Source organism: Salvelinus alpinus, chromosome 26 (assembly GCF_045679555.1).
Source record: "Salvelinus alpinus chromosome 26, SLU_Salpinus.1, whole genome shotgun sequence".
NCBI classification, from domain to species: domain Eukaryota; kingdom Metazoa; phylum Chordata; class Actinopteri; order Salmoniformes; family Salmonidae; genus Salvelinus; species Salvelinus alpinus.
In genome coordinates this window covers 18,935,171-18,957,157 of record NC_092111.1, presented here as the reverse complement: position 1 = coordinate 18,957,157, position 21,987 = coordinate 18,935,171, and the positions used below count along the sequence as shown (strand labels likewise).

Sequence of the window (21,987 nt, the reverse complement as noted above, 5' to 3'; positions counted from 1 at the left end):
TGCTGGTATTTCCTGCGTGGCCTGAAGCCTCTGTTTGAATCACAGGTCTCTGCTGGGGTTTTGGTCTTCCAGCTCTGTGGTGGTGGTGGCCCATTTTGAGCCGCTCAGCCTGTTTACAGACATGGGTGATAGAGAACTTTGAAACAACAGCCCATTACACAGCAATCTGAAATGAATCTTTCTCCAGCTACTGGCTGGTGAGGTTGTTTAAAAGACACTAGACTAGTATGCAAATGTATTGTTATCAGCCTATGTTTTGGCCTTTTTTTCATTAAAGAAGTGATAGTTTTGCCAGCATCTGTGTACTTTGACTATAGTCAGACACGTGGGATGTGTCCTGGATGTGTCCTGGATGTGTCCTGGATGTGTCCTGGATCATCCAGTTGATCCAGTGGTGGCTTCTGGTCGACACACCCCTCTCAGGCAACCTCTCCCCTCTTGTGTCTCCTAGATGGCTTTGGTCAGGGGGTGTCCGCATGTGTGACGTAGCTTAGAGAGAGCGAGAAAGAGACCTCCTCTGGCACCCCAGCAAGTGGTGACTGCAGCGTTTCTCACTTTACTCACACAGACTCAGTCAGACCTCTTTCTGTTTACACATGCCTATCGGCACGAACACGTGTATGTCACACACAGATGGTTTCCATGGTGACCACTTATCCACTTTCCTGTGTGTCTTACAAGAAGGCAGAGAGTATTATTCGACCATTTCCTTACGATGCTCTGTAATATCTGTCTGCTGAGGAGATGGGGGCCGTGGTTTGTGTGTGCATGCGTGCAGGGTTTTGGCGCTTCCTCTGCGACAGAGATGAGACCTGAATGTTCTGAGGTTCACTTCCTACTGCGCAAGATTCACTTCACATCCAGGGGGGAAAAACGCCTCGGTGATGCTGTGTGAATTTGCTGTGAGGATAAATATTTTTCCTAAACATGTTTTTCCCCTCTCCTTCCTTCCTTTTGAAAAATGGGTCCTTCTGGGGACACATTCATTATGGAAATGTAATGGTATTTTATAGAGGCTCCCACCCTCCCGAACTCGCCCCCATGGGGACAAGGAGTGGATTTAGGTGTGGGACCATCAAGATCCCTGCTCACCCGTGTGTGTGTGTGTGTGGTGTGTGCTATTTGTGTGTGTGTGGTGTGTGATAGCATCAAAATGTCAGTAAGTTGAGAAATATATAGTGCTGTAATATCAAAACACATTCAGAAGCATAGTATTATATTTGCTTTGTCTTCTGAAACTTGTAAACAGTTGAAACCCTCAAGCCAGGCAACATCTTGTGTTTTCCTCTTGATCTACCTCTAATCCAATTCATTCACAGCTATAATCTCATCTAGTTGAAACCCAAACTGATGTTTTATCATTAGATATACCAACCTACTAGATAATTCACTAATGAAGCGTATCATTTCAACATCCAACAGTGTGTTCTCAAAGCTTTGTTTGTCTACATAGAGAGAAACCCTGCGCTCTATAATGTCCGTGTCTGCAAACTCTGCATTGACTGAATGTAGATAGCATGTTGATCAATTCATTCGCAGATTCCTGCACTGAGCCATGTCCATGCTGTATATCCATACTGTAATTGTTCGTATAGATCTGTTTCTACAGCTGACCATCTGATAGAGGTGTGCACGTGCACGTGATACAGCAGGGCCGATATTAATGGAGTCGGCCCTGAGGCTGCCGGTAACCAGGGGTTACGGGGAGTCAGCCGCATGCAGTCTAAAAATAGCGTCTTGCTCTCCCCCGCCTCCGCACCCCCGCCTCCGCACCCCCGCCTCCGCACCCCCGCCTCCGCACCGCCCGCCTCACTGTCAGCACATGAGCTCAAGCATGTGAGCTAAAAATAGAACCCTGGGCTCAGTCGCGCACATACACACACTGTCGCACACACACACACACTGTCGCACGCACACACACACACACACACACTGTCGCACACACACACACTGTCGCACACACACACGCTGTCGCGCGCGCACACACACTCTGTCGCGCACACATTGCTGATTTTTCTATTTTCCTCTCAGCCTCACCCCAGTGCAGTCACTGACTGTTAAAGCGGTAGCAGAAACACTTTGATACAAACACTTATCTTTTCTCGCTGCTTCTCGCTCTCTTTTGTCCCCCATTCCTGTCCTCTTTCTCTCTGGCTCTCTCTCTCTCTAATGGATTCCTGTGCAGGTTAAGATGAAGTGTTCTGCTCTGCTGGTTGAATAATCAAAGGAAAAGATGGATGTGTGTATAATTATAATTGGTAACATTTGTAGGTCTAACCAGAAGACATAATTGCATGATCAGATTATGATATACATCTGTGAGTGAAAAGGGGAATTGTAGTTGTCAGTCTCTTTTCTTCTTACCCACCCCCGTGACGCAACGCTACTGTGTGTGTGTGACTGAGTGTGTGTGTGTGTGTGTGTGCCCCTCTCTCCCTTCCTCCGTGTGTGTTAGTTTTTCGCCAAGCCCGACATATTCAGACGAACCGACACTTACAGCAATCAGATGATTCACAGCAGAGCAGGGCTGAAATGGACTCCCTCACAATCTAATGTAGTTATCGTGTGCTGTTGGTCCCAGGCATCGCATCATTTAAACACAGAGGTCATTCCACAGAGAACTGTCTCCATCAGGACCATCTTATTACCCCCGTAAAGTAGGTCTGGCTGTTAGAGAGCGCTACAGGCCACCCATATGTGTGTGTTAAAATAATAATAATGTATACGCATGTGTGAAATGGTAATGTGTTTTTTGTACATACCAACTCCCCCTGAGACACCGTCGAAGAGTGAGGTCACGGCCAGGCTCAGCCACGATCAACGGTGACACTGGAACAATTAGGGATAAGTGCCTTGCTCATGGACAGATTCTTCACCTTGTCGGCTCGGGGATTCGAACTGTGCTTGTATTTATAGTATATAAATATACATTTGTATTTATGCCTGCACACATAAACTAGCTACCTGTGTCACTACATATTCCCTTGGGCATCGTTCCCTAGCCCAGTTACAGCAAAGCCATTGCTTTTAAAGTGGTAACCGTGTTCACATTTCCCCATTCCCCGTATGCAATGAGTATTGCAGCGTGATGTTCACATTGAATGGAGGCAGCAGGACGCTTAAACCCTTCCAAATGTTAACTATCTTACTGTATGAATAAAATATACATGGTTTCATGTGGTCTCTCTCCCAGGTGACATGCATGAACAGATTCATGCTCTGAAAGGTAGAGAAGGGTGAAGGGAGGGTGATATGGTCTGGAGGTGGAGGGAGGGTGATGTGGTCTGGAGGTAGAGGGGGTGAATGGAGGGTGATATGGTCTGGAGGTAGAGGGGGTGAATGGAGGGTGATATGGTCTGGAGGTGGAGGGAGGGTGATGTGGTCTGGAGGTAGAGGGGGTGAATGGAGGGTGATATGGTCTGGAGGTAGAGGGGGTGAATGGAGGGTGATATGGTCTGGAGGTGGAGGGGGGTGAGTGGAGGGTGATATAGTCTGGAGGTAAATGGAGGGTGATATGGTCTGGAGGTGGAGGGAGGGTGATGTGGTCTGGAGGTAGAGGGGGTGAATGGAGGGTGATATGGTCTGGAGGTAGAGGGGGTGAATGGAGGGTGATATGGTCTGGAGGTGAATGGAGGGTGATATGGTCTGGAGGTGGAGGGAGGGTGATGTGGTCTGGAGGTAGAGGGGGTGAATGGAGGGTGATATGGTCTGGAGGTGGAGGGAGGGTGATGTGGTCTGGAGGTAGAGGGGGTGAATGGAGGGTGATATGGTCTGGAGGTAGAGGGGGTGAATGGAGGGTGATATGGTCTGGAGGTGGAGGGAGGGTGATGTGGTCTGGAGGTAGAGGGGGTGAATGGAGGGTGATATGGTCTGGAGGTAGAGGGGGTGAATGGAGGGTGATGTGGTCTGGAGGTGGAGGGGGGTGAGTGGAGGGTGATATAGTCTGGAGGTGGAGGGAGGGTGATGTGGTCTGGAGGTAGTGGGGGTGATATGGTCTGGAGGTAGAGGGGGGAGAATGGAGGGTGATATGGTCTGGAGGTAGAGGGAGGGTGATGTGGTCTGGAGGTAGTGGGGGTGATATGGTCTGGAGGTAGAGGGGGGAGAATGGAGGGTGATATGGTCTGGAGGTAGAGGGGGTGAATGGAGGGTGATATGGTCTGGAGGTAGAGGGGGGAGAATGGAGGGTGATATGGTCTGGAGGTAGAGGGGGGTGAATGGAGGGTAATATGGTCTGGAGGTAGAGGGGGGTGAATGGAGGGTGATATGGTCTGGAGGTAGAGGGGGGAGAATGGAGGGTGATATGGTCTGGAGGTAGAGGGGGGTGAATGGAGGGTAATATGGTCTGGAGGTAGAGGGGGGAGAATGGAGGGTGATATGGTCTGGAGGTAGAGGGGGTGAATGGAGGGTGATATGGTCTGGAGGTAAATGGAGGGTGATATGGTCTGGAGGTAGAGGGGGGAGAATGGAGGGTGATATGGTCTGGAGGTGGAGGGAGGGTGATGTTGTCTGGAGGTAGAGGGGGTGAATGGAGGGTGATATGGTCTGGAGGTAAATGGAGGGTGATATGGTCTGGAGGTAGAGGGGGGAGAATGGAGGGTGATATGGTCTGGAGGTAGAGGGGGGTGAATGGAGGGTGATATGGTCTGGAGGTAGAGGGGGGAGAATGGAGGGTGATATGGTCTGGAGGTAGAGGGGGGAGAATGGAGGGTGATATGGTCTGGAGGTAGAGGGGGGTGAATGCAGGGTGATATGGTCTGGAGGTAGAGGGGGTGAATGGAGGGTGATATGGTCTGGAGGTAGAGGGGGGGGAATGGAGGGTGATATGGTCTGGAGGTAGAGGGGGGAGAATGGAGGGTGATATGGTCTGGAGGTGGAGGGAGGGTGATGTTGTCTGGAGGTAGAGGGGGTGAATGGAGGGTGATATGGTCTGGAGGTAAATGGAGGGTGATATGGTCTGGAGGTAGAGGGGGGAGAATGGAGGGTGATATGGTCTGGAGGTAGAGGGGGGTGAATGGAGGGTGATATGGTCTGGAGGTAGAGGGGGGAGAATGGAGGGTGATATGGTCTGGAGGTAGAGGGGGGAGAATGGAGGGTGATATGGTCTGGAGGTAGAGGGGGGTGAATGCAGGGTGATATGGTCTGGAGGTAGAGGGGGTGAATGGAGGGTGATATGGTCTGGAGGTAGAGGGGGGGGAATGGAGGGTGATATGGTCTGGAGGTAGAGGGGGTGAATGGAGGGTGATATGGTCTGGAGGTAAATGGAGGGTGATATGGTCTGGAGGTAGAGGGGGGTGAAAGCAGGGTGATATGGTCTGGAGGTAGAGGGAGGGTGATATGGTCTGGAGGTAGAGGGGGTGAATGGAGGGTGATATGGTCTGGAGTAAAAGGGAAGGTGATGTGGTCTGGAGGTGGAGGGAGGGTGATGTGGTCTGGAGATGGAGGGAGGGTGATGTGGTCTGGAGGTAAAGGGAGGGTGATGTGGTCTGGAGGTAGAGGGAGGGTGATGTGGTCTGGAGGTAGAGGGAGGGTGATGTGGTCTGGAGGTAAAGGGAGGGTGATGTGGTCTGGAGGTAAAGGGAGGGTGATGTGGTCTGGAGGTGGAGGGAGGGTGATGTGGTCTGGAGGTGGAGGGAGGGTGATGTGGTCTGGAGGTGGAGGGAGGGTGATGTGGTCTGGAGGTGGAGGGAGGGTGATGTGGTCTGGAGGTGGAGGGAGGGTGATGTGGTCTGGAGGTGGAGGGAGGGTGATGTGGTCTGGAGATAGAGGGAGGGTGATGTGGTCTGGAGATAGAGGGAGGGTGATGTGGTCTGGAGATAGAGGGAGGGTGGTCTGGAGGTGGAGAGAGGGTGATGTGGTCTGGAGATAGAGGGAGGGTGGTCTGGAGGTGGAGGGAGGGTGATGTGGTCTGGAGGTAGAGGGAGGGTGATATGGTCTGGAGGTAGAGGGAGGGTGATGTGGTCTGGAGGTAGAGGGAGGGTGATGTGGTCTGGAGGTAGAGGGAGGGTGATGTGGTCTGGAGGTAGAGGGAGGGTGATGTGGTCTGGAGGTAGAGGGAGGAAGAGGGGGTGAAGGGAGGGTGATCTTGGATGGGGATTAGGTCTGGAGACCCTTGATGGCGGCCCCTAGTCCTCCCTGCCCTCTCAGACCTCAGTAATAGACTAGATTATGTTTAAACCCTGCAAGACGCCACAATCAATTCATAAGAGAAGCGCGGCAGTGGTTTAGAAGAAATTAGATTGTTGTTAACCCTTCCCTGTCCAGCAGCAGGCCTATGCAGCAGGCTCTATCCCACTGTTAGACATGAGGTGGATAGGCTTCTGTCTTTGCACCTGTTTGAGACGTGACCTAATTTGGGAAATGTACAGAATTGTAAGTAGTCTAATTGCAGTACATATTCTGTTTATGCACAAAAAAACAATCCCATAGACTATTTGTGTTGTTGGAACAAGGCATTTGGTGGCTCAATGTGACTGAAGAAATGAAAGCAGTGCTGGTTTGAAGATGGGACTTCAGTCAGGGACATAAGCCCAGCAACACTAATGGTTTCCATGTGTTTGATGCCATTCAATTCGCTCCGTTCCAGCCACTATTATGAGCCGTCCTCCCCTCAGCAGCCTCCGGTGGACTGTGTGTGTGCCTGCCTACTGTACGTGCGTGTGTTGCATTTAAAGCAGAAGCTTCTCGTTTGTCTGCTCCGAGCTCTTAATTGGTATTTAATTTCTGCTGTCCTTTGTAACGGAGGCCTGTGAAATGATAATTGCATTGCTCTTCCTCCCTCCCTTCCTCTGATGGGTTTGGTGGGTGGGTGTGTGTGGGTGTGTGCACACTCCAGGCATTCATATAAACCAAGCAATACAAAGAGATGGACATCCACACATTGCTTAAAGACTGACATTTGTCCCTGTCATTAGGTACACTTTTTAATTCCTGTTCAGGTAGTGTATAGGATTTAAGAAGTACCATCTTAGGTAATAAAGCTGTTGTCTGAAGACTAGAATGCAGTAGAGTATTACACATCAAACCTGCTGACTCACATCCTAATTAAACTACAGTAGCGTTCCCTTTCTCACCTTTCCACCTCTGGCTTCTGGATGCTCACTGCTTGATACACACAATGTTTCTAATGTGTGTGTGTGGTGATTCATCATTTGGAGGACGGTGTGTGTGTTTTCAGAGACCACACAGACTCTTGCAGACACACTCACACTAGGGCTCTCATTTTTTTGTGTGATTCTGTATTGTTTTCTCAGTCCCCCCCATAGTTATTTTTATCAAGTTTTCACTTTCACACTTTAAAAAAAATATAAAAACAGTCCATATCAATGCTTAAAACACTTCAGGAAACCACTTTTGAGGTCTGGGACAAATGTAAGAATGTAGAATTTTGGGTGTATTCAGCTGGGTACCAGCCAGAGACCATTGTTTGGTTAGCGGTGTTTCTCTAGCTCTCATGTGATTGCAAAACAAGTGGCCACTGGATTGATGCAAATAGTCATGATATCATTCTGCTAGGTAGGCATAGGCTACTTTGTAGTTGACATTTAATTGAGAAGGTTTGTCGGAAAGCCTTTCCATGTACCGACAGACGGTCATAATTAGCGTTATCGTTAACGGCTACGCAGAGTAGACTACACGTACACCACGCGCGCCGGCCATTCCTGTGGCATTTCAGAAAGTTGCAGGAAAACACAAATCACTGATGCATTTTGTTCATGTTTTATGATTAACTTGGGTAAATTAATGCATTTTCTAATAAGTTCAATACATTTAGTTGATTTCCTGTTAAGTTCAATATATTTTTGAATATTGTTGAATTCCGTTTTAAAGTCTGGATTCCGTCTGTTTTCCGCAACGCAGATTTTATAGGGCCCTATAAAAAAATCTCTCTTTCTCTCTCTCACACACACACACACACACACACACACACACACACACACACACACACACACACACACACACACACACACACACACAGAGGTCTGTTGGTTGTGACTGTGTGAACTGCATGGTGTTCTCTGTACGTATAGATACAGCTCCTCTGGGACCAGTGAGCTGAGCATCTCTTAGCTGAGATCCACAGATGAACACACACATCAATATATTGACCCAGTGTTGTGGTACCAAGCAGAGAAAATGGAAATAGACACCCTTTTCCTTAATAAACAGATTTTTTATTGATTTATTATTTAACCTTTATTTAATTAGGCAAGTCAGTTAAGAACAAATTCTTATTTACAATGACAGCCTACCAAAAGGCAAAAGACCTGGGGGGCTGGGATTATTATAATAAAAAAAGATATATATAACATAAATATAGGACAAAACACAACAAGAGAGACAACACTACATAGAGAGACCTAAGACAACAACATAGCAAGGCAGCAACACAACATAACAACATGGTACCAACATTATTGTTTACAGACAACAGTTGTTTACAGACAACTGTCAGTAAGAGTGTCCGTGATTGAGTCTTTGAATGAAGAGATGGAGATAAAACTGTCCAGTTTGAGTGTTTGTTGCAGCTCGTTCCAGTCGCTAGCTGCAGTAGTCGACTATCAACTTTGCTGTGGGCTGGTGGAGGCTGCAGACACGGTGATCTGAGCTATCTGATTTGCCAGCGGTAGGCCTATAGGTGCACTTGACTTGCTCTCCAGTTTGTACCTTCAGTCACATGAAATTGTTCAAAATGACAGTATGAGACAGAGAGAGAGAATATCTAAGAGCCTGACAAGAGAAGGAAAGAAACAGAGAGAGAGGAAGTGAAGGAGACAGACAGTCACTAGTTATAAATTCTCATAAAGATTTGGGCGGTGATAAAAAACCTGGGCCCTGCAGCTGTTTCTCTAAATGTCTTTGTGATTTGACTGTTGTCCTCACGACACCGTCATCACTTTCACTTTGCTGGGGGAATCAATTTCTCGGTCACGGCCTGTTCATTTACTACCACATCCATCGCCATTAACTACACACAGGCCAGAAATAACATGCTCGTAGGTTTTATATTGGTTTAAAATATTGATTTAAAATCGACGATGTTATAATGCAGTTTAAGTGATAGATGAATGAATGAAATAAAACAAAGAACCAAGACAGATGACATCTGATTCTGCTAGAGAGATAATCAGGTATAATGCATTATTTTAACAGTTACTTCACAGAGTTAGTGGAATGGTAGATAGACACCAGTATGTGTGCAGAGGAGAGGATTTGACTTCCCTACTGCTCCAGAGTGTGACTGATCTGTTTGAGTGGATAGTATCATGTACGACATCAGAAAGAGATCTGGGAACAGGCTAGCCTTGAATCACTCCTCTGTGAGGTCCACAGGTGGCCAACCCAGTGCAGGGCAGGTTGTGTCGTCTCCTTCCGTGGGCTCTTATTGGCTATGGCAGGCCAGCAGAGGAAGTGGCTATTGGCTAAGACGGCAGACTGCATGGGAGTTGGCTATTGGCTAACACAGCAGAAACAGAGTGTGAATCTGATGCCTTTTGCATCGCTTAACACCATGCAGGGCCTGCGAGCAGACACTTTCACCTCGTCTTCTCTCTTCTTTTTTCTTCCTCTCTCTCCCTCCCTTCTTCCCTCTCTCTATCGCTTAACACCACGCAGGCCCCGGGAGCAGAAATGTTCACCTCTCCCTCTCTCCCTTTCTCCGGTTGTCTTCATCCACTGCCTTCCTTCTCGACCCGCACGGTGCAGTATCAATGTACTAGACTGTACAGGCTGCTTCCAATTGATACTTTTAAGGCATGAATGTTGCCCCCAGTAAATAGTAAGTAGTTTGTTTTTTGAGAGGCATACAGAACTGAATCCTGAATGTGTCTCTGTTGCTTTAACCTCAGGCCATGAACTCTCTCTGCCTCCTGTTAGTAAATGAACCTGAACACACACACACACCGACATGCATACACACACCGTGGAGCGGGAAGCTGGGAGCCTCAGGGTGTTTGGTCTAACTAGATACATAATTTATCAGTGGTCTGGGCTGGTTGGTAGACTGGACTCCTGCCAGGCCACTGAGAACAGAACAGTTGCAGGATCAGGATGGATGGATGGCATCAGAGAAGAGCACACCAGTGTTTCGTTCACTGATGAAATGTGGACATACAGTTGAAGTCGGAAGTTTACATACACCTTAGCCTAATATATTTATACTCAGTTTTTCACAATTCCTGACATTTAATCCAAGTAAAAATGCCCTGTTTTAGGTCAGTTAGGATCACCACTTTATTTTAAGAATGTGAAATGTCAGAATAATAGTAGAGGGAATTATTTATTTCAGCTTTTGTCTCTTTCATCACATTCCCAGTGGGTCAGAATTTTACATACACTCAATTAGTATTTGGTAGCATTTCCTTAAATTGTTTAACTTGGGTCAAACGTTTCAGGTAGCCTTCCACAAGCTTCCCACAATAGGTTGGGTGAATTTTGGCCCATTTCTCCTGACAGAGCTGGTGTAACTGAGTCAGGTTTGTAGGCCTCCTTGTTCACACATGCTTTTTCAGTTCTGCCCACACATTTTCTATAGGCTTGAGGTCAGGGCTTTGTGATGGCCACTCCAATACCTTGACTTTGTTGTCCTTAAGCCATTTTTCCACAACTTTGGATGTATGCTTTGGGTCATTGTCCATTTGGAAGCCCCATTTGTGACCAAGCTTTAACTTCCTGACTGACGTCTTGAGATGTTGCTTCAATATATCCACATCATTTTCTGCCTCATGATGCCATCTAATTTGTGAAGTGCACCAGTCCCTCCTGCAGCAAAGCACCCCCACAACATGATGCTGCCACCCCTGTGCTTCACGGTTGGGATGGTGTTCTTCGGCTTGCAAGCCTCCCCCCTTTTCCTCCAAACATAATAATGGTCATTATGGCCAAACAGTTCTATTTTTGTTTCTTCAGACCAGAGGCCATTTCTCCAAAAAGTACAATCTTTGTCCCCATGTACAGTTGCAAACTGTAGTCTGGCTTTTTTTATGGCGGTTTTGGAGCAGTGGCTTCTTCCTTTCTGAGCGGCCTTTCAGGTTATGTCGATTTTGGACTTGTTTTGCTGTGGATATAGATACTTTTGTACCGGTTTCCTCCAACATCTTCACCAGGTCCTTTGCTGCTGTTCTGGGATTGATTTGCACTTTTTGCACCATAGTACGTTCATCTCTAAGAGACAGAACGCGTCTCCTTCCTGAGCGGTATGACGGCTACGTCTTGGTGTTTATACTTGCGTACTATTGTTTGTACAGATGAACGTGGTACCTTCAGGTGTTTGGAAATTGCTCCCAAGGATGAACCAGACCTGTGGAGGTCTACAAATGTTTATTTTTATTTTCCCATGATGTCAAGCAAAGAAGCACTGAGTTTGAAGGTAGGCCTTGATACACAGGTACACCTCCAATTGACTCAAATTATGTCAATTAGCCTATCAGAAGCTTCTAAAGCCATGACATAATTTTCTGGAATTTTCCAAGCTGTTTAAAGGCACAGTCAACTTAGTGTATGTAAACTTCTGACCCACTGGAATTGTGATACAGTGAATTATAAGTGAAATAATCTGTCTGTAAACAATTGTTGGAAAAATGACTTGTGTCGTGCACAAAGTAGATGTCCTAACCGACTTGCCAAAACTAGAGTTTGTTATCAAGAAGTTTGTGGTGGTTGAAAAACTTATGACTCCAGCATAAGTGTATGTAAACTTCCGACTTCAACTGTAAATGTGATATTTCCTTTTTTCAATCATTTTTAATTCATTTGCAAAAATGTCTAAACCTGTTTTTGCTTTGTCATTATGGGGTATTGTTTGCATAATGATGAGGGAAAAACACGATTTAATCAATTTTAGAGTTAAGGCTGTAACGTAACAAAATGTGGAAAAAGTCAAGGGGTCTCAATTCTTTCCGAATGCACTGGATATTTACCAAAAATGTATATGGGGGGTTGGAAATGATGGAGACAATTACATTGATGGAAGCTACAATCTATCTGCAATATATGTCTGTGCTGTCTTTACAAAGCCTCTGGCTGGAGACTCCATACTGACCACCACTGACACCTGCCTGTCTTGTCAAAGCCATACAGTATGTTTGCATTGAGTTCTTCTGTGGTCTGTTCCCCATTGATCACCTTTATATTCATATGGAATTGAATTAATAGATCCACACACTTACCCATCTTGATTTGTTTTAATGCTATATTTTGAATGGTGAACTGAAATATAATGTTGCCTGTGGCTAAGCTTCCTTCACTTTCCTTCTTCCTCCACTGTCAAGGTATCTCCAAAAGTTTAGTTTCTTTCTTTATTTCACCTTTTTTTAACCAGGTAGGCAAGTTGAGAACAAGTTCTCATTTACAACTGCGACCTGGCCAAGATAAAGCAAAGCAGTTCGACACATACAACAACACAGAGTTACACATGGAGTAAAACAAACATACAGTCAATAATACAGTAAAAAAAAATAAGTATATACAATGTGAGCAAATGAGGTGAGATAAGGGAGGTAAAGGCAAAAAAAAGGCCATGGTGGCGAAGTAAATACAATATAGCAAGTAAAACACTGGAATGGTAGATTTGCAGTGGAAGAATGTGCAAAGTAAATATAGAAATAATGGGGTGCAAAGGAGCAAAATAAATAAATACAGTAGGGGGAGAGGTAGTTGTTTGGGCTAAATTATAGATGGGCTATGTACAGGTGCAGTAATCTGTGAGCTGCTCTGACAGCTGGTGCTTAAAGCTAGTGGGGGAGATAAGTGTTTTCTTTATATCTCAACATGTTCATGTTTTCAGAGGGAGACTGTTTACTTTTGATCTCTGCTTTTAAAATGTCAGTAAACCCAAACCAAAAACAAGGAACTTCCCTGATCAAATGATTTGATCTGATCATCTGACGAATATGTCCTGGTCAACTTCTTTGGGACTGGGGGGCAGTATTGAGTTGCTTGGATAAAAAGGTGCCCAGAGTAAACTGCCTGCTATTCAGTGCTAAAAGCTAGAATAGGCATATAATTAGTAGATTTGGATAGAAAACACACTGAAGTTGAATGATGTATGTGAGTATAACAGAACTCATATGGCAGGCAAAAACCTGAGAAAAAATCCAACCAGGAAGTGGGAAATCTGAGGTTTGTCGTTTTTCAAGTCATTGCCTATCGAATATACAGTGTCTATGGGGTCATATTGCACTTCGTAAGGCTTCCACTAGATGTCAACAGTCTTTAGAACCTTGTTTGGTGCTTCTACTGTGAAGGGGGGGGGGGGTGAGTGCTGTTTGAGTCAGGGGTCTGGCAGAGTGCCACGAGCTCAGTCTCGTGCGCTCCCGTGAGAGTTAGCTGCGTTCCATTGCATTTCTACAGACAAAGGAATTCTCCGGTTGAAACATTATTGAAGATTTATGATAAAAACATCCTAAAGATTGATTCTATACTTCGTTTGACATGTTTCTACGAACTGTAATATGACTTTTCGTCTGAACTTTCGCCTGGACTTGCCCGCGCCTCCTGAGTTTGGATTTGTGTACTAAACGCGCGAACAAAAAGGAGGTATTTGGACATAAATTATGGACTTTATTGAACAAAACAAACATTTATTGTGGAACTGGGATTCCTGGGAGTGCATTCTGATGAAGATCATCAAAGGTAAGTGAATATTTATAATGCTATTTCTGACTTCTGTTGACTCCACAACATGGCGGGTATCTGTATGGCTTGTTTTTGTGTCTGAGCGCCGTACTCATATTATTGCATGGTGTGCTTTTTCCGTAAAGTGTTTTTGAAATCTGACCGAGCGGTTGCATTAAGGAGAAGTGGATCTAAAATTCCATGCATGACACTTGTATCTTTTAGCAATGTTTATTATGAGTATTTCTGTAAATTGATGTGGCTCTCTGCAAAATCAACGGATGTTTTGGAACTACTGAACATAACGCGCCAATGTAAACAGAGGTTTTTGGATATAAATATGAACTTTATCGAACAAAACGTACATGTATTGTATAACATGAAGTCCTATGAGTGTCATTTGATGAAGATCATCAAAGGTTAGTGATTAATTTGATCTATTTCTGCTTTTTGTGTCTCCTCTCTTTGGCTGGAAAAATGGCTGTGTTTTTCTGTGACTAGGTGCTGACCTAACATAATCGTTTGGTGTGCTTTCGTCGTAAAGCCTTTTTGAAATCGGACACTGTGGCTGGATTTACAACAAGTGTATCTTTAAAATTGTGTAAAATACTTGTATGTTTGAGGAATTTTAATTTTGGGATTTCTGTTGTTTTGAATTTGGCGCCCTGCAATTTCACTGGCTGTTGGCGAGGTGGGACGCTACCGCCCCGCATATCCCAGAGAGGTTAAAGTTTAGACGTTACTATTCTTCTTGATAGTGTGTGACTGCCTGCTGAAATACTTTATAGCACAAAGTGAGAAGTGAGACCAGTTATTTGCAAACAAAAACACTTTAGTAGTACTTATGACGTTGTTGAATCAAGTGCTACTGCTTTTTCTCTGAGCGGGCAGTGCCGTTGGGGGTCTGTCTCCTGAATGTCCAACCTTTGCTCTCTCCTCCTCTGCCCCTGTAGGATGGCTCAGTAATACTCAAGTCTCTGTCTCCTGTGTGTCTAACCTTTTCTCTCCTCTCCTCTCTCCCTTCCCTCTAGGATGGCGATCCAGGTGGATAAGTTTGACTTTGACACTTTGCCCCAGCCAGACCAGGAGGCCGTGCGCTACACCAACCCCAAACTGCTGGAGGAGGAGAGGCTTCACGCCCAGGCCTCTATGATCAACAGCACCCTGGGCATCACCTGGAACATAATATCCTTTGTTGTTGGATGTATACAGAACCCTATTAGAAGGCATCTGAATGCTACATCTGGAGGTCCCCTGGCTAGGGTGTGTGCCCGTTCTACTGCACTGACAGATGGAAAAACGTATGGCAAAATGCGTGCAGCCCTGGGCCCTGAAGAAAAGGTAGTGCACTATATAGGGAATAAGGTGCGATTTGAGACACATCCCTAGTCAATATGCAGGCAGGGCGCTCCATCAGAACCTCTTAGGTAATGAGGGGGCTGTTACCAATACACAGACTCAGTGTTGTTTAGAATGGCCTGTCAAGTTGTTACAGGGAGGAAATGTACAATTAATAATTCATCGGAGTCCTTGTGCTGTTGAACTTGCCTTCATACTGTATATTCCATTTTAGTAATGCATAAACACTCCTGTGATTGTATGCATTTGTTTGATCTGCGAGCAGTTTGGCAGCAGAGTGCATGTGTGTGCGCGGACAGGAGGGATGGCAGTATTTGATGTTACTAGCTAATGTCGTTGTTTCTCAGAGGGTAGGTCAGAGAGCTGTTCATGACAGAAATCAGCTCCGCTCTGAACTGGGTTGTGTGATTGTTATTGAGGCTGGTCCATCATATTAGGAGGGATATTAAAACCTTCTCCCGGACAGGATAATGCAGGTCTATTTACTGTGCAGTTCAAACCGTAGGCTTCCTCCTCACAAAAAGACAGGACACCATCTCCAACCAAGCACTTGTTCAACGGACTTAATCATTTTTTGGTTTTCTGAAATTATGTTGGATAAACTTTTGCAGAAAGAAATGAGTTTATAGGTATAGAAAACTAAGACTGTGACCAGAAGGGTTGCAATCACATAATATTATCTGGCCCACCCTTGGCTTGGCATTTATTCATAATAACATGCATTGTTTATATCCTAGTTCTGATTTAGGAGGTGTTCAGAAACACCTTAACTCGCTGCTTTCCAGACCATGCAACTTGGCCTTAATAGAATATCTCCCATTCACGACCCAACCATTCCTGTCCCCAGCCCCCGTCTCTGTACTCGTACACACGGCAAGGACACAGGCACGTCACGGTGACGCCAGGCCTGGAGACAGTTGGGTGGATGGATGGATGTCAGAACAGAGTTGTAGTTTCCTCCAGCCTAGTTCAATGTCACAGTGTCTGTGTGCCACATCTGCAGCTTTCAGCACCATGCCCTGTAGGAGCCTGTGGGACAGGCAGCTACACATCATCTCTCCTCACTCCATATTCTAATTCTGCCATGCTAGGGAGTTTCTGTTCCAGTCATTCTAACTGTGGTGTTACTTTGTCTGTTCTAGTCATTCTAACTATGGTGTTACTTTGTATTCTAACTGTGGTGTTACTTTGTATTCTAACTGTGGTGTTACTTTGTCTGTTCTAGTCATTCTAACTGTGGTGTTACTTTGTATGTTCCAGTCTTTCTAACTGTGGTGTTACTTTGTCTGTTCTAGTCATTCTAACTGTGGTGTTACTTTGTATTCTAACTGTGGTGTTACTTTGTCTGTTCTAGTCATCCTAACTGTGGTGTTACTTTATCTGTTCCAGTCATTCTAACTGTGGTGTTACTTTGTCTGTTCCAGTCATTCTAACTGTGGTGTTACTTTGTCTGTTCTAGTCATCCTAACTGTGGTGTTACTTTATCTGTTCCAGTCATTCTAACTGTGGTGTTACTTTGTCTGTTCCAGTCATTCTAACTGTGGTGTTACTTTCTGTTCCAGTCATTCTGTGGTGTTACTTTGTCTGTTCTAGTCATTCTAACTGTGGTGTTACTTTGTCTGTTTTAGTCATTCTAACTGTGATGTTACTTAGTCTGTTCCAGTCATTCTAACTGTGGTGTTACTTTGTATGTTCCAGTCATTCAAACTGTGGTGTTACTTTGTCTGTTCCAGTCATTCAAACTGTGGTGTTACTTTGTATGTTCCAGTCATTCTAACTGTGGTGTTACTTTGTCTAATCCAGTCATTCTAACTGTGGTGTTACTTTGTATGTTCCAGTCATTCTAACTGTGGTGTTACTTTGTCTGTTCCAGTCATTCTAACTGTGGTGTTACTTTGCTGTTCCAGTCATTCTACCTGTGGTGTTACTTTGTCTGTTCAGTCATTTTAACGCTGTGTGGTGTAGCACAGTATTATTCCAGTTATTATTCAAGTTGTCAGCTGTGTGGTGGACCAGAGGACCAGGTTGTCTTTATCATAACATATTATCAACCTATTGTCTTCATGACAGCTCTCTTTGTCTGAGTTTTCTGCGTTAGCAGCATCAGCTCCCTAGTTAGCGCTACAACAGACAGCCTTAAGATGTCACCAAGCAAAGATTCAACGGTTACAACCTTAATGTACTCTTTTGTTCTCTCAATCTCCTCTGATAAGTTAGTGTTACTGAGTGTTAAGGAACAGAAGGACTCGACAGGCAGAGCTAAATGTGGGTTCTTAGCCAACCAATCGGATTGGAGTCACAGGTTGACTTGCAGTGTTGCAGTTTTGCTCCCAGAAACCATGCTAGGCTAGAAGACATGGACGTGTGGGCGGTTTTGAAAAACAACTTGGCTGATGAGAGGACTGCTCTGTAGGCTTTATACATAATGAGTTTTCTCTCTGAGTTGTGGTGAGAGGTTGTTAGTTACTCCCAGTGCTTATTATGAGACTTATTACACAAAGAGGATGGTTATTACCATAATTCCCTCCACTTATGGTTGAGGAGATATATCTTTATTACTCTTTGGGTTGTTAAGGAAGTTTTACTTTTCAGGGTTCTCATTGCATTTCCCGGAATTGGATTTGTAATTGGATATTATATTTCTTAAACGTAACATTCGGAAAAGCCAGTCTAAGTGACTGTTCATCTAAAGACTGTCATGGTAGCAGTTCATGTGTTTCTACTGTATGTAGCCTGGTCTGGCACTGCGTCTGACACCAAGCCTCGAGCAGTTTGCAGAGAGACTTTCTATTCCACATATAGAACAGAACATGTACTTTACATGCACAGTATAGTAATGGCCAGCCAGCCAGCCAGCCAGCCAGCAGCCAACCATGAGTATGTCCCCCTCGAGCCCTCAACTCTCCTAACAGAGTCACTAGGCAACCAGGGAGCCACAGGCTTATCTATCAACCACTGGGCTGCAGCCAATTTACAGCTACACTGGAGAGTCATACTTCATATGTCCTTTTCTCTCTCTCCATCTCTCTCTCCCTCTCTCTCTCTCTATCTCTCCATCTCTCTCTCTCCATCTCTCTCTCCATCTCTCGTATATTTGTCAGGTGTATCTTTGCCACTTTGTTAGTTTGTTTTCAAATCAGATTTTGTTTGTCACATGCTTCGTACCAGTACCGAGTCGATGTGCTGGGGTATGAGGTAATTGAGGTAGATTTGTACATATAGGTAGGGAGAATGTGACTAGGCAACAGGATAGATAAACAGAAACAGCAGCGTATGTGATGAGTCAAAAGAGATTAGTGCAAAAAGGGTCAATGCAGATAGTCTGGGTAGCTATTGGTTATTAACTATTTAACTAACTATTTAGCAGTCTGATTGTTTGGAGGTACAGTTGAAGTCGGAAGTTTACATACACTTAGGTTGGAGTCATTAAAACTCGTTTTTAAACCACTCCACAAATTGCTTGGTAACAAGCTATAGTTTTGGCAAGTCGGTTAGGACATCGACTTTGTGCATGACACCAGTCATTTTTCCAACAATTGTTTACAGACAGATTATTTCACTTATAATTCACTGTATCACAATTCGAGTGGGTCAGAAGTTTACATACACTAAGTTGACTGTGCCTTTAAACAGCTTAGAAAATTCCAGAAAATTATGTCATGGCTTTAGAAGCTTCTGATAGGCTAATTGACATAATTTGAGTCAATTGGAGGTGTACCTGTGGATGTATTTCAAGGCCTACCTTCAAACTTAGTGTCTCTTTGCTTGACATCATGGGAAAATCAAAAGAAATCAGTCAAGACCTCAGAAAAACAGTTGTAGACATTCACAAGTCTAGATCATCCTTGGGAGCAGTTTCAAAACGCCTGAAGGTACCACGTTCATCTGTACAAACAATAGTACGCAAGTATAAACACCATGGGACCACGCAGCTGTCATACCGCTCAGGAAGGAGACGTGTTCTGTCTCCTAGAGATTAATGGACTTTGGTGCGAAAAGTACAAATCAATCCCAGAACAACATCAAAGAGCCTTGTGAAGATGCTGAAGGAAACGGGTACAAAAGTATCTACAGTGAGGAGAACAAGTATTTGATACACTGCCGATTTTGCAGGTTTTCCTACTTACAAAGCATGTAGAGGTCTGTAATTTTTATCATAGGTACACTTCAACTGTGAGAGACGGAATCTAAAACAAAAATTCAGAAAATCACATTGTATTATTTTTAAGTAATTCATTTGCATTTTATTGCATGACATAAGTATTTGATACATCAGAAAAGCAGAACTTAATATTTGGTACAGAAACCTTTGTTTGCAATTACAGAGATCATACGTTTCCTGTAGTTCTTGACCAGGTTTGCACACACTGCAGCAGGGATTTTGGCCCACTCCTCCATACAGACCTTCTCCAGATCCTTCAGGTTTCGGGGCTGTCGCTGGGCAATACGGACTTCAGCTCCCTCCAAAGATTTTCTATTGGGTTCAGGTCTGGAGACTGGCTAGGCCACTCCAGGACCTTGAGATGCTTCTTACGGAGCCACTCCTTAGTTGCCCTGGCTGTGTGTTTCAGGTCGTTGTCATGCTGGAAGACCCATCCACGACCCATCTTCAATGCTCTTACTGAGGGAAGGAGGTTGTTGGCCAAGATCTCGCGATACATGGCCCCATCCATCCTCCCCTCAATACGGTGCAGTCGTCCTGTCCCCTTTGCAGAAAAGCATCCCCAAAGAATGATGTTTCCACCTCCATGCTTCACGGTTGGGATGGTGTTCTTGGGGTTGTACTCATCCTTCTTCTTCTTCCTCCAAACACAGCGAGTGGAGTTTAGACCAAAAAGCTCTATTTTTGTCTCATCAGACCACACGACCTTCTCCCATTCCTCCTCTGGATCATCCAGATGGTCATTGGCAAACTTCAGACGGGCCTGGATATGCGCTGGCTTGAGTAGGGGGACCTTGCATGCGCTGCAGGATTTTAATCCATGACGGCGTAGTGTGTTACTAATGGTTTTCTTTGAGACTGTGGTCCCAGCTCTCTTCAGGTCATTGACCAGGTCCTGCCGTGTAGTTCTGGGCTGATCCCTCACCTTCCTCATGATCATTGATGCCCCACGAGGTGAGATCTTGCATGGAGCCCCAGACCGAGGGTGATTGACCGTCATCTTGAACTTCTTCCATTTTCGAATAATTGCGCCAACAGTTGTTGCCTTCTCACCAAGCTGCTTGCCTATTGTCCTGTAGCCCATCCCAGCCTTGTGCAGGTCTACAATTTTATCCCTGATGTCCTTACACAGCTCTCTGGTCTTGGCCATTGTGGAGAGGTTGGAGTCTGTTTGATAGAGTGTGTGGACAGGTGTCTTTTATACAGGTAACGAGTTCAAACAGGTGCAGTTAATACAGGTAATGAGTGGAGAACAGGAGGGCTTCTTAAAGAAAAACTAGCAGGTCTGTGAGAGCCGGAATTCTTACTGTGATCAAATACTTATGTCTTGCAATAAAATGCAAATTAATTACTTAAAAATCATACAATGTGATTTTCTGGATTTTCTGGATTTTCACAGTTGAAGTGTACCTATGATAAAAATTACAGACCTCTACATGCTTTGTAAGTAGGAAAACCTGCAAAATCGGCAGTGTATCAAATACTTGTTCTCCCCACTGTATATCCACAGTAAAACAAGTCCTATATCGACATAAGCTGAAAGTCCGCTCAGCAACGAAAAAGCCACTGCTCCAAAACCTCTATAAAATAGCCAGACTACGGTTTGCAACTGCACATGGGGACAAAGATCGTCCTTTTTTGAGAAATATCCTCTAGTCTGATGAAACAAAAATAGAACTGTTTGGCCATAATGACCATCGTTATGTTTGGAGGAAAAAGGGGGATGCTTGCCAGCCGAAGAACACCATCCCAACCGTGAAGCACGGGGGTGGCAGCATCAAGTTGTGGGGGTGCTTTGATGCAGGAGGGACTGGTGCACGTCACAATATAGATGGCATCATGAGGCAGAAAATCATGTGGATATATTGAAGCAACATCTCAAGACATCAGTCAGGAAGATAAAGGTTGGTCGCAAATGGGTCTTTCAAATGTACAATGACACCAAGCATACTTCCAAAGTTGTGGCAAAATGGCTTAAGGACAACAAAGGCAAGCTGTTGGAGTGGCCATCACAAAGCTCTGACCTCAATCCTGTAGAAAATTTGTGGGCAGATCTGAAAAAGTGTGTGCGAGCAAGGAGGCCTACAAACCTGACTCAGTTACACCAGCTCTATCAGGAGGAATGGGCCAACATTCACCCAACTTATTGTGGGAAGCTTGTGGAAGGCTACCCAAAAGGTTTGATCCAAGTTAAACAATTTAAAAGCAATTCTACCAAATACTAATTGAGTGTATGTAAACGTCTGACCCACTGGGAATGTGATGAAAGAAATGAAAGCTGAAATAAATAATTATCTCTACTATTATTCTGACATTTCACATTCTTAAAATAAAGTGGTGATCCTAACTGACCTAAGACAGGGAATTTTAGCTAGGATTAAATGTCAGTAATTGTGAAAAACTGAGTTTAAATGTATTTGGTAAAGGTGTATGTAAACTTCCCACTTCAACTGTAGAAGCTGTCCAGGGTCGTGTTGGTTCCAGACTTGGTGCATCAGTACTGCTTGCCGTGCGCGGGCAGAGAGAACAGTCTGTGACTTGGATGGCTGGAGTCTAGTTTTGTCACTAAAGAATTGTGCCCTTTCCTCATATCCAGTTGAAGGGAGTGAAAATGTCACGGCACTGTGTACCTTAGTTTGAACATTGTTACCCGTGAATCCTTTCTCTCTATTAATTACAAACGTCGTCAGAGACATTGAGGCCCCAGCCCCCTCCAGTCCGGTGTCTAGTCCTTAACCCTAGCCCACCCCTCTGTCCGTCGCCAGGGAGAGGCCAGTGTGGAGGGAGTCCTCAACCAGTTGGTCCTCGAGCACCTCCAGCTGGCACCGCTACAGTGGGGTGAGTACACATGCACA

At 44.9% G+C, this 21,987-nt stretch overlaps 1 protein-coding gene across 2 annotated transcripts in view; it reads left to right on the top strand.

The window, feature by feature from the left end:
• Positions 1-21,987, top strand: part of LOC139554868 (trafficking protein particle complex subunit 9-like) — a 279,884-nt gene that overhangs the window by 184,462 nt on the left and 73,435 nt on the right. For both annotated transcript variants that reach the window (XM_071368091.1, XM_071368089.1), the window contains 2 exons: positions 14,643-14,796; positions 21,880-21,970. In XM_071368091.1, coding sequence (XP_071224192.1) covers positions 14,643-14,796; positions 21,880-21,970 — 245 coding nt within the window. The remainder of the gene's footprint in view (positions 1-14,642; positions 14,797-21,879; positions 21,971-21,987) is intronic.